This window comes from Schistocerca cancellata, chromosome 2, assembly GCF_023864275.1.
Source record: "Schistocerca cancellata isolate TAMUIC-IGC-003103 chromosome 2, iqSchCanc2.1, whole genome shotgun sequence".
NCBI lineage: Eukaryota > Metazoa > Arthropoda > Insecta > Orthoptera > Acrididae > Schistocerca > Schistocerca cancellata.
This window is the reverse complement of record NC_064627.1, coordinates 399,951,581-399,968,671: the sequence shown is the minus strand read 5'-3', so window position 1 is coordinate 399,968,671 and position 17,091 is coordinate 399,951,581. Positions and strand designations below refer to the sequence as shown.

Genomic DNA, 17,091 nt, shown 5'->3' with positions numbered 1-17,091 from the left:
ACCCGTGTAGCCGCCTCCTGTGTGTAGTGGACACCTGACCTATTCAGTGGAACCCGAGACACAACCACCCTTTGGTGCAAGTCGAGGAATCTGCAGCCTACACGGTCGCAGAACCGTCTGAGCCTCTGATTGAGACTCTCCACTCGGCTCTGTAATAGAGGTCCGCAATCGGTCCTGTCGACTATGCTGCAAATGGTCAGCTCTGTTTTCATCTTGCAAGCAAGACTGGCAGTCTTTACCACTTCTGTTAGCCGCTCGAAACCGGAGAGGATCTCTTCTGATCCAAAGTGACACACATCATTGGTACCGACGTGAGCAACCACCTGCAGTTGGCTGCACCCTGTGCTCTTCATGGCATTCGGGAGGACCCTTTCCACATCTGGAATGACTCCACCCGGTATGCACACGGAGTGCACATTGGTTTTCTTACCCTCCTTGTCTGCCAAGTCCCTATGGGGCCCCATAACGCGCCTAACGTTGGAGCTCCCAACTACCAATAATCCCACTCTCTGCAATTGCCCGGATTTTGCAGGCTGAGTGGTTTCCTCTGATAGAGGACAGGCGACAGCATCCGGCACAGCGACTGTGTCAGCCACTGACAGCACCTGGAACCTGTTTGTCAGACAACTCGGAAAGGCCTTACGTGCGGCCGCCTGGGAAGTCTTTCGCCGCCTGCTTCGCCACGAGGCGACCTCCCACTCGACCACTGGTGATGAGGTCAGCCTCAGTGCGAGCAGTTAACTGGGTTTGCCACCGGTGAGGACCGATCGGAGGACTCTGACGTGCTGGACGTCGGTTGGATCCCCACGCCGGCCCACAACAGTGGCGCCCATCCACTGCAACCTCAAGCTGTGTAACCGTAGCCATCACAGCCTGAAGCTGAGAGCGAAGTGTCACCAACTCCGCTCGCATCAGCTGTCATTACTAAAGACAGTGGAAAACTGAACTACTCAGATAAACGGACTATCGGCACGTGCTGCGCAAATCTACTGTAGACCCTGACGAAAACGCACAAACTGTGTCTAGTAATACGCAGATATTCAAAAACCTAACTACCGAAGCACTCTAATGAAACTAAATAATTTGCCCCTGATTAGGAACTTTTAATATGTCACAAAATCGGTTTACTTTCTGACGCAAATGAAAACGCAAGAACTGTGGCTATTAGATATTAAACTTACACGCAGACACTCAAGAAACTAAACTATTAAAGCACCCAGATGGTATAATAAAATTCGCTCCTGGTTAGGAACTCGTAAATGACACAAAAACAGTTACTTCCCTGTTGCTGCGTCTGTCTCGGTCGGCAACTGCTGCCTTACTTCCATCATCACGCTCAGTTATATTGCATGTCTTAATTCTGTACATTTAATTTAGTTCGCATTCCATTAAAAGTTACTATGTAATTCAAGCTGAAAGATTTCTTTGTCAGGATATGATTGCTGTAGTGTTTCTGATTGTTCCTGTTAGACCAAAACTTTTTAACATTACCTCACAATAGCTTGGCAGAGTGGAACAGTGTACAACTATTACAACAAATTTGTATCAGTGACATTTGTAGTTCTATGTAACAAGAATTTTAGCAGCTGTGTTGGAAATATTAAAAACTTCGTTATGATTTCAAAGTCCAAGAGCGTGTAGAGAAACTTAGAATCAAAGGGAGTTAAATGCATTATATCTGTTAATATAATTTGAGGAAGCTAAGTAATATAGTATCAAATGAAATCTATCTCTAGAAACATACGCAGGAGCTGTGATGAACAGATATAATCTCATCGTCATCATCATCGTCAGTAGTTCTTCTTAAATGCAGCAGGTTCAGGCATCCCTTTGTGTCTTGCGCTGTTATCTTCAATTCCACTTAGTTATCGCTTTCTTCTCTGACACTGTCCTTTAGATGGTATTTCTTTCCTCCTCCCTCCCTTTTTATCTTTACTGTCCATTTGATCACTTGCTGGAGTAAGCATTCTTATCAAGACCTGGCCCAGCTGAAAGGTCTTCTTTCTCCTTGTGTATACCAATAGACCTCTATTCTTTCTAACTCTTTTCGACATTTCCATATAGTATGTAACTGATAATTTACTGAAGTACACTTTAAAGATAATACAGCAAGTAAAAGGAATTGAAAATCTAACAATCATGAGTGACTGGAACGCTTTAGTACGTGTGGAACAGAAGACTGGATTACTGGAGAATACGTGCTCCCTTGTAGGAACGAGAGATTAGAAAGAGTAATTGAGTTCTGCAATAGATTGCAGTTATTCATAGTGAGTATACTATTCAAAATCACAAGAGGAATAGATATACTTGGAAAATATCTGGAGCCCAGAAAATAGCAGCTGGATTACGTTATGGTCAGTCGCAGGTTCCAAAATCAGATATTGGATTGTAAGGCGTTCCCTGGAGCAGATATAGATCAGATCATATAATGGCAGTGAAGAAAAGTATACTGAAGTTTAAGAGGATCGTCCGAAGCAATCAGTGTGGAGGTAATTACATTACTGAAGTAGTGAGTATAGATTAAAGCTTTTGAAGGTCTCTTGGCTGTAGATTCTGTGATAAGGTATACCGCGACAGTCATTTCAGTTGAAGATTAGAAATCTCTAAAATGGGCAGTCACAGAAGTTGGACAGACAAAATAGTTACAAGGAAGATAACAGCAACGTAATCTTCAATAACTGAAGAAATTTTTGAATTGAAGGAAGAAGGAAGGAAGTTGAAACTGGTGATACCTGTAATAGAACAGACGCTTAGATACATAATTAGTTACGCTTTGAGGAGCCTGAAGATAATGCCATAAGGCACCGAAACTGGTACTCAAAACAATTCATGAAATTACGGCTGTCGGTATTTATTTTCTTCAAGATCCAGAACTGGAATTAAAATTCTGGATCAAAGTATATCAATGATAAGATTCAATCATGAAATTGCTATTTTCAGAGAAAGTGAGAAATAATTGCAGAATCTGTTGAATGGGATGAACGGTCTAAAGAGCAGACACATTGGTTTAAGTGTACGTAAACTGATGAAAAACGAAAGCGATGAGTAGTAGCGGAAATGAAATAAGCGATGAACTTAAGATCGAAGATGGTAACTATGAAGTGGATGAAGTAAAGGAATTTTGCTGCCTTGGAAGCAACATAACCTTACAAGGAAGAATCAAGAAGGACATAAAACGTGGACTAGCACACTACCACAGACATTGCTGAACAAAGGAAGTGTACTAGTAACAGACATCCGCTTCAGTTTCTGAACTAACGTTTGGAGCACAGCATTGTTGAAAGGGAATCACGGACTTTGGGAAAACAATGCATAAGAAAATCTATGCATTTGAGATATGGTGCTACAGAAGGATGCTGAAAAATAGATGGATTGTTAAAAAATGAGGCCAACTTAGAACAGGCGAAGAGAGGAACATGCGAAAATCGTTGATGAGAAGAAGGCACGGGATTATAGAAAGTGTGTTAAGACATCAAGGAATAACTTCAGTGGTGCTTGAGGAAGTTACAAAGTATAAAAGCTGTAGAGGGAGGCAGAGCTTATCGTATTTCCAACAAATAACTGAGTATGTTACGTGCAGGCACTACTGAGTTCAGTAAGTTGGCGCAGGTGAGGAGATTCTGCATCAAACCAGCCAGAAAACTGGCAAATAAATAAATAAATAAATAAATAAAAATAAAAACTTTGCATTTTCTTTTAGTAATACCTTCAGTTCCAGTTTTAAAATCTTCTGATGTATTTAGGTAAGGAAATGAGGCTTGTTTCTCCAGAACACGAAAATCTGCCAGTAAATTATTAATTTGGCTAAGCTGTTGAAACTCCATACATTATTGGCACTTACGGAGAATTTGTCAGCTAAAGAAACTTTCTTATATAAGAATTAAACCACTGTAGACGCCCCGACATGAAACAATCATGCATCACAGTTCAAATATTAATTAACTCAATTTCAGTTGTTCAGGTTAGAAGACCTTCCAAATATGTAGTTTAGTTAACGCGATTCCGCATATGGCTGATGACAGGCAGGTTTTTCTAACAAAAAGTTCATTACATATGTTATTACTTATATACTTTCCGATCACTCACCAAGAAACTTGTCACCATTGAACAGATTCTGCAGGTTAAGTGCCATGTGACCAATTTCACCTCTGGATTGTGCTACTGTTGCTTTTATGTAGTCAGTGTCACCATTTCTGTAAGGTTCGTAGTTTATTTTGTAGTGGATAGTCACGTTTTCTGGAAGAAAAAGGAAAATATGAATCAGACATTATATTATGATTATAATGTTATTGTATAAAGCTAAAGGTAAAATGAACCAGGAGTAACATTCTGTTCTTTATGTAGAACGCACATGTGTAGGCACTGGAGGTGACGGAGTTGGTCAAATATGTAGGGAGACGTAAAATAATGGCTAGCAAGATGTAAAATCAGAGAGTAGTACAACACTCAGTCCACACATAAGGAAAGGAACACAACAATAAACAAAACTGTGAAATTTATACTAGAATACTCAAAGCGTAAGAGAAGTGACACAGCTTGGTTCAAATGGTTCAAATGGCTCTGAGCACTATGGGACTTAACATCTGAGGTCATCAGTCCCCTAGAACTTAGAACTGCTTAAACCTAACTAACCTAAGGACATCACACACATCCACGCCCGAGGCAGGATTCGAACCTGCGACCGTAGTGGTCGCGCGTTTCCAGACTGAAGCGCCTAGAACCGCTCGACCACACTGGCCGGCCAAAATTAACAAATAGGCTGTGTCAGGATACGCTTCAGTTTGTGTGAAGGTATCAACAGAATGGTACGACGAACTCATAGTACCTTCTCTGATGATGTTATCAACAGTTATGCTGTAAATTTAAGTTTTGCACTTAATAGTATTATTTTATTGATTCTCGTAATGTTATCCCTGCTTAGTACTTACACAAAATTTATTTAAATAACTGAGATTAAAATAAGTTTTTACATACTATTCCAACTGCTATTTTTAAGTTTTATTATCGCTCAAATTTGAAGCCTATAACATTCCGTCCCACCCATCAGGCGTAATATCCACCCCCCCCCCACCCCCCCACCCCAGCCCCCTCGAGAGGGAACAGCTGTATTCGTCACTGATCCTTATAGTACTTTCACGGAGGCACCACAGTGCCACAACGAACTGTTACAAATAGATTACTTCAAGACAGCTCCGAGACAGACGCCCTTTAGCCTGCATTCCATTGACCCCAAACCACCGCCATTTGCGTTCAATGGAGTCAAGATAAAACTTTTTGAAGGACAGCATGGAGGTCTGTTGTTTCTTCTGATGAAAGCTGGTTCTGTGACGGTGCCAGTGATGGCAGTGTGTTGGTTAGAAGGAGACCAGTACAGGATCTAGAAGCAACGTGTCTGCGTGCTAGAGACACTGGACCTACACCTGGAGTCATGACCTGGGGTGCGACTTCTCATGACAGCAGGAGCACTCCGTGATTATCCCACGCATCCTGACTGCAAATTTGTATGTCAGTCTTGTAATTCGGCCTGTTGTGCTGCCATTCATGAACAGCAGCCGCGCGGGATTAGCCGAGCGGTCTAGGGCGCTGCAGTCATGGGCTGTGCGGCTGGTCCCGGCGGAGGTTCGAGTCATCCCTCGGGCATGAGTGTGTGTGTTTCTCTTTAGGATAATTTAGGTTAAGTAGTGTGTAAGCTTAGCGACTGATGACCTTAGCAGTTAAGTACCATAAGATTTCACACACATTTGAATATTTTTTGAACATGAACAGCATTCCATGAAGTGTTTTCCAGCAGGATAACGCTCACCCACATGTCGCTGTTGGAACCCAACATGCTCTAACGAGTGTCAACATTTTTCGCCATGTTTCATCACCAGATCTGTCTCCACTAGAACATATATGGGACATTATCGGACCACAACTCCAGTGTCATCCACCAAGAGACATGGAACTCCATTCTACAAACCGACATTCGGCACATGTACAACACAATGCATGCACGTTTGCATGCTTGCATTCAACATTCTGCCGGTTACACTGGTTATTAATGCACCAGTATTTCACATTTGGAATGGCTTATCTCATGCTTACATTAAACTGCGATAATGCAATGTTAATGACTTAAATATGATACGTAGACATATGTCTTTCCCAAAATTTATTACTGTAGTTGCATTATTATTTGGTCCTGCCATTTATTTTCGTCAGTTCGGTAGTTGACGTGGCTTGTGGGCGGAGTGTGCCGCAGGACCGTGTTGACACGGGGCAGGCCAGGTTCGGCAAGGAAGGCGGCGGTGCTGCTTCAAGACGTCAGAGCGGCCGGGGCCAGTGGGCGGATGGGGTTCACACGTGACGCCGTAATCGCATAGAGGGCCTTTTGGGAATCTGCACTCCGCTCAATATCGAGAATACCGTAAGAATACCGGAAATTCAAGCTACATATGTTCGTGCAAGAGCATGCCTGATGTTTTGGGTCTGACTGTATGCAGCTCAATTACGTTACGGCTTTAGTAGTTAGGGCCTGTGCTCGGTGTACTTGATGAAGATAGAGCTGAAGTCATTTGTGTAACTATATCGGTCTTTGTGTGTTTAAGAGAAACGGTGCTAGTAAATCAGGCTGGTTTCCTAATTTAGAGGTGTTGTTAGGCTCTGCTTTTCTTTCTAAGGCTGGCAAGTGAGTGTCAGCAAAATTAAGATGCCAGTTTTACCCATTGCCTAGTGGTGCTGAACTCTTAGCCGTCACGGCGGCTTCAGTTGAATGGTGTGGTCTTGGGCGCCGGATATCATTTCGTAAGTTAGTTTTATGTAACGGTGAACGCTTTGAACCTTAGGTTCAGATGGGAGGATACATCTTGTGTGGAGAATCGTCGATGGTTGTTTGCTGTTTTATGCATGCATTTACGAAGTTGATTACTGGCTAGTGTGTCGTATTAGTAAAGTGCTCTTCCATTAAGATCTCTCATAACCTTTGGGTAATAAATATTTCGCATAAAATTAGCGATAATATAAGTTCACCGGAACTGCGTATTACGTGTGTTACAGGTTTAAGGTAGAGGTACGGGGGCGGTTGTTATAGTTATCAGAGTGCATTCATTTCTGTTTGATAAGGGCCTGAGACCTGCTGTGCGGTGCCGTTTGGTTACGTTTGTTTTTTAAAATCATCTTCCCACCTGTGTTCCTGACTTGGTTGAAATGGCTCTGAGCACTATGGGACTCAACATAGGTGGTCATCAGTCCCCTAGAACTTAGAACTACTTAAACCTAACCAACCTAAGGACATCACACATATCCATGCCCGAGGCAGGATTCGAACCTGCGACCGTAGCAGTCGCGCGGTTCCGGACTGAGCGCCTAGAACCGCTAGACCACCGCGGCCGGCTGTTCCTGTCTTGGCAATACTAATTTTCTGTTATACTCAATGTTGTTCTTTAATCATTTTCTGCGGAAGTGTGCTCTTGAGCTATTTTGATCAAAGTCACTAAAAGCTTAATTATTAAAAAACTAGCTTAACACACGCGGCTTCACTTGCTTACACTGTATGGCCTGTTTTTTTAATCAATTTTTTAATTTGTTCACACATTAAAACACCTTCTAAATATTTCTAGCTAATTAAGGCCTTAGAAGCACGGGCTTCCCCGAATGTACTTCTGCTCAATTCTGGGTTTTAGAGTCCAAGGTTTTCGTAAATCCCGCCTTTTTGTTATTGTGATAGTTCTTCATGTCTGACCCAGAAGTAAATACCTCTTTTCATAGATTCAGCTTTAAAAATTTTTTGATATAGTGAAATATCTTCTTAAAACTTTTCGTCCCTTATGTCACCTCCTCAGCGGTTGAATTTCCAAAAACAATGATAGACGTGTTTTTTATTTATAACCGACAAGCCAAATAACAATTTGCACAGATGTAGGTTTAGAAATACCTTAGTAGTTCTTTCATAATGCATTGTTTTAAGAAAAATCCTCTCATTATTTCGCTCCAGCGAAGTTAAAATTCCAAAAATGCTGAAATGTCTTTCTTTATTCTGACCCAGAGACCAGGCACAAATTTTCGTAGCTGTAGCTTCAAAACCGACTTAACACCGACATATTTTGAAAAAAAAAAAGTTTTATCGCCTGTTTCACCCTCTTAGGCATGTAATTTAGAAAAATACCTTCTTAAACGACGCCTACAGTATAAGATATAGATCCTCTCCAATTGTCAAGTTTGTATCCTTAGCGTTTTGGGGTGGGCTATGATGGCTCAGTCAGTCAGGGCATTGCCTTTTTTTTATGTACATAGTTTGTGAACTGCCGTAAGTGGTAGGTAATTGGTAACTGGTTCAAGTTTACTGCGGAGAATGTTTTGGTTTCGACCATTTCTGTTGACTCTGTTGAGCTAAAAGGTTTTTGAGTACTGATGTGTAATGGCTGCCGTCTCTATTTAAGGTTGGATCTTACGTACCCTACCCATAGCCTCTGAATTTATTTGGTTGCTATCGTTTGATGGTAATGGAGAAGGTATGCTCGCCCTATTCGACGCTTCGAGAAGCGAAAGATTGGGCTCATGGCTAACCAGACCAGAGGCGCGTGGAACTGCATGTGACAGTGTAAATTGTAAAAGTGTGTAAAGTGCATACTGTGAAATTTCGGTAATCATTATTTTATATAAAACTTGCATAGTCGTTAGGGTAAATATTGGAGATGAAGTCTTAGTTTGCTGTACTTGTCTTGTATCGGTGAAAGAAATTTCTGTCTACACTTGGTTAAGTTCTTCGTTTTCATGTAACTGGAAAAGTAACTAAAGGCGAGGATATATATAAAATTGTTTCTTGTCTCTAAAGTGTTTTTAAATTATGCTTTTATTGTCCCTGTGTGAATGTAAAGGACGGAAGCTAGATCATACCCGTATACGAATGCCTGACCATATCCTTGTGATGAGATTCGTCTCTGGGTTAATCTATGAAGTTTTAATACTTGAACATCTTGGACAGTTTAGTTTTAATTTTGGAGGAAATTTGTTGTTTTGACATTGTTAAAACAAAAGAGAAAATAAAAATTGGCTCACATTACAATTAAGTAAAATGTTATTTAACATGCATCAGCACCTTACCCCTCCGAACACAACCACAGCGCCATCGCCTCAAACACAGTAGGCGCATTCGGTAACTTCCTTGAGGTTCTTTCAGTTTTGAGGCAAACAGTACATACTAGTTGGACTTTTCAGTGCCGTGTCGGACTTGCTTTTGGGGTATTAATGTGTTCAGTATGAACGCCTGCGTTACAAGAGCCTACGGCGCCACTCACCGAGTTTCATTGTGCCCGTACCCGCTCCGTCCAGTGGCAGCACCAGCACCTTGCCGGACACGTTGTACTTGAAGCTCATGTCCAGCACGGGGAACCACACGTCCAGCTCAAGGCGTCTCTCGCTCGGAAACGACCTGCAACACACCGCGCAATGGTAGATCCCGCGATCAGTAACGGACGTGCTTCCAAACTCACTACATTAACAGACCCAGGCAAACACTCTCTTAATTCATTAATGTCTGTAGACAGATTTATCACAGTAATATTTTGCGATCTTCCTTCGTAGTCAATACACAGAGGTGACAAGTCATCGGATAGCGTTATGAACATATAGAGATAGTGGTAGTATCGCGTACACAAGGCATAAAAAGGCTGTGCATTGGCGGAGTTGCCATTTGCGCTCAGGTGATTCGTGCTAATAGGTTTACGACGTGATTATGGCCGCACTACGGGATTCATAGACTTTGAGCGCGGAATGGTAGTTGGAGCTAGACGCATGGGACATTTTATTTCCCAAATCGTTGTTGTTGTTGTGGTCTTCAGTCCTGAGACTGGTTTGATGCAGCTCTCCATGCTACTCTATCCTGTGCAAGCCTCTTCATCTCCCAGTACCTACTGCAGCATACATCCTTCTGAATCTGCTTAGTGTATTCATCTCTTGGTCTCCCTCTACGATTTTTACCCGCCACGGTGCCCTCCAATACTAAATTGGTGATTCCTTGATGCCTCAGAACATGTCCTACCAACCGATCCCTTCTTCTGGTCAAGTTGTGCCACAAACTTCTCTTCTCCCCAATTCTATTCAATACTTCCTCATTAGTTATGTGATCTACCCATCTAATCTTCAGCATTCTTCTGTAGCACCACATTTCGAAAGCTTCTATTCTCTTCTTGTCTAAACTATTTATCGTCCATGTTTCACTTCCATACATGGCTACACTCCATACAAATACTTTCAGAAATGACTTCCTGACACTTAAATCTATACTCGATGTTAACAAATTTCTCTTCTTCAGAAACGCTTTCCTTGCCATTGCCAGTCTACATTTTATATCCTCTCTACTTCGACCATCAATCGTTATTGAATTCAATATTACGTAAACCATTGTGTCAAGAATGTAATCAGACTACCAAATCTCAGACATTACCTCGCACCGCGGGCAACGCAGCGGTCGGTGGCTTTCGTTCAGCGACCTACAGCAGCGACGTCTGCATAGAGTTTTCAGTGCTAACAGACAACCAACTGTGCAGAAATCAATATGGGATGGACGATGGATGTATCCGTTAGGACAGCGAAGTGAAGTCTGGCATTAATGGTCTATGGCAGCAGACGACCGACGCGAGTGCCTTTGCTAACAACACGTCGCCTGCAGCGCCTCTATTGGAGACGTGACCGTATCGGTTGGACCATAGATGACTAGAAAACCGTGGCCTGGTCAGATGAGTCCCCATTTCAGTTTATAAGAGATGATGGTAGAGTTCCAGTATGGTGCAGACCCCACGAAGCCATGGACCCAAGTTGTCAACAGGGCACTGTGCAAGTTGGCGGTGGCTCCATAATAGTGTGGTCTGTGTATACATGGTCCTCCGGTCCAACTGAACCGATTATTGCCAGGTGATGGTTATGTTCGGCTACTCGGAGAGTATTTGCAGCCTTTCGTGGATTTCATGTTCCTCAATAACGAAGGAATTGTCAGTGATTCGCTGCAAGAATATTCTGCAGAATACAAGCGAATGGCATGGCCACCCAAATCGCTCGACATGAATTCCATCCAACATTTATGGAGCATCATCGAGAGGTCTGTTCGTCCTCAAAATCATGCACCGGCAACACTTTCGCAATTATGGACGACTATAGAAGCTGCATGTTTCAATATTTCCGCAGGTGACTTCCACCGTCTTGTTGAGCCCACGCCACGTAGAGTAGCTGCACTAGGGGGGCAAAAGGAGGTATATAATAACTTTTGTCACCTTTGTGTATAGAATCATTAAGTGAATAATTCGGGTGAAAGTAAAGGAAAGTTGATGGGAAAGGGATAGGAAAGAGAATATACGACTTCCAGACGCACAGGACATTGCGGCTATGCAATGGTGAGAGCTGAAAATTTGTGGCGGACCGGGACTCCAAGTCGGATGCTCTACTTCTCTGGAACGACTAACTTAGCCGCCTCAGCCATCCGTCAGGCCCAAATTCCCGACTTCCCGCTTGCCGTACGGCAACGAACTCGGTCCATTACACTCCTTGTCGCAGGTTTCTGATTCCCGTAGAAGTTCTGACGTTGGTTGTGCATCAAAACTGAAACTTGATGAAATAGCCGTCGTGTACGTAAGATTACAGACATGAGAAGTGTCTGTCTTGTTGGACATAATCGACAGCAAAGAGAACAGTCATATCTATTGCGTCATGAAGTATTAGTCTTCGAGATGAGTGCTGTGACAGGCAACAGTCAGACGATTTGGTTGTGTAGAAGACCGCCCCGCCTTTTCATAGATTTCTAAAAAGTTGATTTCAGCTGCTATGACATAACATTTTTCCCGAGGGCATGCAGCTTTGAGAGCTGCATCAAACCAGTCTCAGGACTGAGGACCACAACAACAACAATGACATTACAGTATTTAATATACACGAGGTTAGCATTACATAGAAGGTCTAGAAGCTGCTCTCAAGGGTACTGCGAACAAGACTAAGGTTTCAGATTTGATCCATTATAAATGGTTCTGAAAGCCTGCGACTGTGAAAACAATATGTTTGTTAATAAATAACTCATTTGCTACCAATCACGATTTTCCTTATTTTTTCGCACGACGCGTTTCGGGAAATAATTCCCATTTTCAACTGCGTTCTTTTTATGTGATATCGATGTGTGAGAGACTGCTTCATTTAGTTGAATTTACTGCAATATGTATAAGAAAACACGCGATTTTTAGTTGGTTGTCGATTTTTTTTTGTGAAGTTAGTGGCGAAATTTAGAATAATTTGTACTTACAGTTTCCTAACATTTAAACATAGAAAACATTTTAAAAGTCTACAACAAGTTGTATGTGATGTTAGGTACGTGTGAGACTCTGCACAAATGGACCAGAAGGAAACTGTAAGTAAAAATTCTTCTAAATTTCGTCACTAACTTCACAGAAAGATCGAAAACCAAGTAAAAATCGCGTATATATAGCACTAAAGTCAATGAAGTGAAGCAGGCTCTCACACATCGACAACATCACATAGAAATGGCATAACAAACACAAAAAACCCACTTGAAAGTGGGAATTTTTTCCCGAAACGCGTCGTGCTCAAAATAAAGAAAATCGTGACTAGTAGTAGAGTTATTTATAAACAAACCTATTATTAAGATTAAAGTACCAGAAGGAAAATGTATTTTGCAGTGAGAATTCATTTGTAAATGCCTTTGATAGAATGGAGTTCTGTTGTTGATCCTACTTCGAAAGCGTCTATTTATCATTCGTCTGCATAGAATTTACCACCTGACACTTCTGTACATGCTTTTCAAAGTCTCAAAATTTCTCCTTACTCGTAACTGTCTCTCACATTTTAGAAATACACATATTTTTTCCGAATACCTGGAATAATATATGCAGCTGGAAAATTTATTTGCTTACATGTTATGCTTAGGAGTTTGAAGTTTCATGCTGCAACCAGTATTTACTCTATATCTGAATAGTTGTCATCCGTAACGTTTCTTTTGCATGTGTTGTTACAGGTAGGCGTGCTGGTAAGCCTCTGTCAATATTAGAAAGCAGGTTGTTGGTCACAAGAAAAGTAAATTTCCTAATCTGATTGTTGGTCTAAGATGAAATATATCTGTACGAGAAAAAAGGAGTACTTTATGAGAGAGTAAGCAGTCCTCTTGTAAGTGTTTTTACTCGATGTTCTTCTAGGACCATGAAACAATTTTCTTCCCCTTCTCGCACTCAAGCTGCATTTCATATGGTGCTCAATGTGGGCCTGCTCCCAGGTTTGTGTAACTCAGTGCTAAGGACGTAACACAAGAATGAAATTACAGAGTCATTATTTCACCTGAGATTTATTCCGATAAATGTGAAGATAGTTTATTCATTGCAGCCTCAAAATTTTGGTGAGTTAGATGAGGAAACAATCTTGCAGTACATATTGTAATTGTGCTTTCGTGTCTCCTTAATCTTTATTGTGTTGCTTACTTTGTTTTTAAGGCGCATTGAAAAGCTACACAAGATCCGGGCATTTTTTCGTAATGGTGTTCTCCTAAAAGAGAGACGAAATATTTGAAAGTAAAAAGATTTTACGTTTTACAAAGAAAAATTTACACTATGCATAAACAAGAATTTAATTAGATAAACGTGATTTAATGAAAATTATTTCAATAGCAAAAGAGTCAGAATTATTCGATAAGAAAAATAATTTTCTTTGTCACTTGGCATTCAGCGAGAAAACAAGATAGAAAGGATAAAGGAAAAAGGCACTATTTACTGAATTCGACATAGTGTTTCATGTGTTTGCAAGTACATATTTTCTCAAGCAAATAACTGTATATGTCCTGAAATGTTTGGATAAGACGCTTCCTATTCTTTCAGAGGTCAGGAGTAAGAATGTTTTACTACATTACCTTTAACAAGATCATCCACTATGAATTTTGCTTTGGTCAACAATAAACTCCATTATCATGGCTTCTTCCTCCATTTTGTAACTATATCTCGGTTTTTTCGTAAAACGGATAGTCTCTTATAGCTTCACTTTCACCATTCAGATGCCAAACTGCACAGCAGTTGGCTCAAACAATACCGGCAATTTTGGAGCTGACGTGAAAACGAAGATGACCACTCAAAACAAACGAGACTCAGTACAGAAATAAAACACCAGGAGCGCTGCAGTAAACGAACTTGTCTCGAGTAGTCATTTCAGGGACGAGAGCCGATCGTTCAAATGGGGCCTTACGTTATAATTTGTTTTGTAAGGTTGTGTTCAGGGTGAGAGGCGAGGAGTGTTATTCACCATGGACACATCCCAACACTATAGTCCCATTAAAATTACTTGATACAGTAGTTGTCTGTCACTTGCCGCTATGATGTTGCCACATCGGCTGACGGCTACCGCTCGGTTATAGGTGACACACACACACACACACACACACACACACACACATGCGCGCGGGAGTGTGCGCGCGTACGTGGGCGAGTCACTTGCTGTTAACGTAATATTGGTAAACTGCAGGAGTATCCAGGGCAAGGTTCCTGAATTAGTATCTCTTATTGAAGGAAATAGTGCGCATATAGTATTAGGAACGGAAAGTTGGTTAAAACCGGAAGTGAACAGTAACGAAATCCTAGACACAGAATGGAATATATACCGCAAGGATAGGATAAACGCCAATGGTGGAGGAGTATTTATAGCAGTAAAGAATTCAATAATATCCAGTGAAGTTATTAGCGAATGCGAATGTGAAATAATCTGGGTTAAGCTAAGTATCAAAGGTGGGTCAGATATGATAGTCGGATGCTTCTATAGACCACCTGCATCAGCAACCGTAGTAGTTGAGCGCCTCAGAGAGAACCTGCAGAACGTCGTGAAGAAGTTTCGTGATCATACTATTGTAATAGGGGGAGACTTCAATCTACCAGGTATAGAATGGGATAGTCACACAATCAGAACTGGAGCCAGGGACAGAGACTCTTGTGACATTATCCTGACTGCCTTGTCCGAGAATTACTTCGAGCAGATAGTTAGAGAACCAACTCGTGAAGCTAACGTTTTAGACCTCATAGCAACAAATAGACCGGAACTTTTCGACTCCGTGAATGTAGAAGAGGGTATCAGTGATCATAAGTCAGTGGTTGCATCAATGACTACAAGTGTAATAAGAAATGCCAAGAAAGGAAGGAAAATATATTTGCTTAACAAGAGTGATAGGGCACAAATCGCAGAATATCTGAGTGACCACCATCAAACGTTCATTTCTGAGGAAGAGGATGTGGAACAAAAATGGAAAAAATTCAGAAACATCGTCCAGTACGCCTTAGATAAGTTCGTACCGACTAAGGTCCAAAGCGAGGGGAAAGATCCACCGTGGTATAACAATCATGTACGAAAGGTAATACGGAAACAAAGAAAGCTTCATCATAGGTTTAAGAGTAGTCGAATCATAGCTGATAAGGAAAAGCTGAACGAAGCGAAAAAGAGCGTAAAGAGAGCAATGAGAGAAGCATTCAACGAATTCGAACATAAAACATTGGCAAACAATCTAAAGAAGAACCCTAAAAAGTTTTGGTCATATGTAAAATCGGTAAGCGGATCTAAATCCCCTATTCAGTCACTCGTTGACCACGATGGCACCGAAACAGAGGACGACCGAAGAAAGGCAGAAATACTGAATTCAGTGTTCCGAAACTGTTTCACTGCGGAAAATCGTAACACGGTCCCTGACTTCAGCCGTCGCACGGACGCCAAAATGGAAAATATTGAAATAAACGATATCGGAATTGAAAAACAACTGCTATCACTTAGTAGCGGAAAAGCATCCGGACCAGACGAGATACCCTTAAGATTCTACAGTGATTATGCTAAAGAACTTGCCCCCTTTCTATCAGCAATTTATCGTAGATCGCTGGAAGAACGTAAAGTACCTAGCGACTGGAAGAAAGCGCAGGTCGTTCCCATTTTCAAGAAGGGTCATAAATCAGATGCGAATAATTATAGGCCTATTTCGCTTACGTCAATCTGTTGTAGAATAATGGAACATGTTTTGTGTTCTCGTATTATGACGTTCTTAGATAATACAAATCTCCTTCATCATAACCAACATGGATTCCGCAAACAGAGATCATGTGAAACTCAGCTCGCCCTATTTGCCCAAGAAATTCACAGTGCCGTAGACACTGGCGAGCAGATTGATGCCGTATTCCTGGACTTCAGGAAGGCATTTGATACGGTTCCGCACTTACGTTTAATGAAAAAAATACGAGCTTACGGAATATCGGACCAGGTTTGTGATTGGATTCAGGATTTCCTAGAAGAAAGAACACAACATGTCATTCTTAACGGTTCAAAATCTGCAGATGTAGAGGTAATTTCGGGAGTACCGCAAGGAAGCGTGATAGGACCTTTATTGTTTACATTATACATAAATGACTTAGTTGACAACATCGGTAGCTCCGTGAGGCTATTTGCAGATGACACGGTTGTCTACAAGAAAGTAGCAACATCAGAAGACTCGTACGTACTCCAGGAAGACCTGCAGAGGATTAATGCATGGTGCGACAGCTGGCAGCTTTCCCTAAACGTAGATAAATGTAATATAATGCGCATACATAGGGGCAGAAATCCATTCCAGTACGATTATGCCATAGGTGGTAAATCATTGGAAGCGGTAACGACCGTAAAATACTTAGGAGTTACTATCCGGAGCGATCTGAAGTGGAATGATCACATAAAACAAATAGTGGGAAAAGCAGGCGCCAGGTTGAGATTCATAGGAAGAATTCTAAGAAAATGTGACTCATCGACGAAAGAAGTAGCTTACAAAACGCTTGTTCGTCCGATTCTTGAGTATTGCTCATCAGTATGGGACCCTTACCAGGTTGGATTAATAGAAGAGATAGACATGATCCAGCGAAAAGCAGCGCGATTCGTCATGGGGACATTTAGTCAGCGCGAGAGCGTTACGGAGATGCTGAACAAGCTCCAGTGGCGGACACTTCAAGAAAGGCGTTACGCAATACGGAGAGGTTTATTATCGAAATTACGAGAGAGCACATTCCGGGAAGAGATGGGCAACATATTACTACCGCCCACATATATCTCGCGTAATGATCACAACGAAAAGAT

General features: G+C 41.6%; 1 protein-coding gene across 3 annotated transcripts in view; it reads right to left on the bottom strand.

Moving 5' to 3' along the window:
* Nucleotides 1-17,091, bottom strand: part of LOC126161832 (protein takeout-like) — a 181,677-nt gene that overhangs the window by 26,812 nt on the left and 137,774 nt on the right. For all 3 annotated transcript variants that reach the window (XM_049917936.1, XM_049917937.1, XM_049917938.1), the window contains 2 exons: nucleotides 9,279-9,412; nucleotides 4,087-4,236 (listed from right to left, as the gene is read on the bottom strand). In XM_049917936.1, the coding sequence (XP_049773893.1) occupies nucleotides 4,087-4,236; nucleotides 9,279-9,412 (284 nt within the window). The remainder of the gene's footprint in view (nucleotides 1-4,086; nucleotides 4,237-9,278; nucleotides 9,413-17,091) is intronic.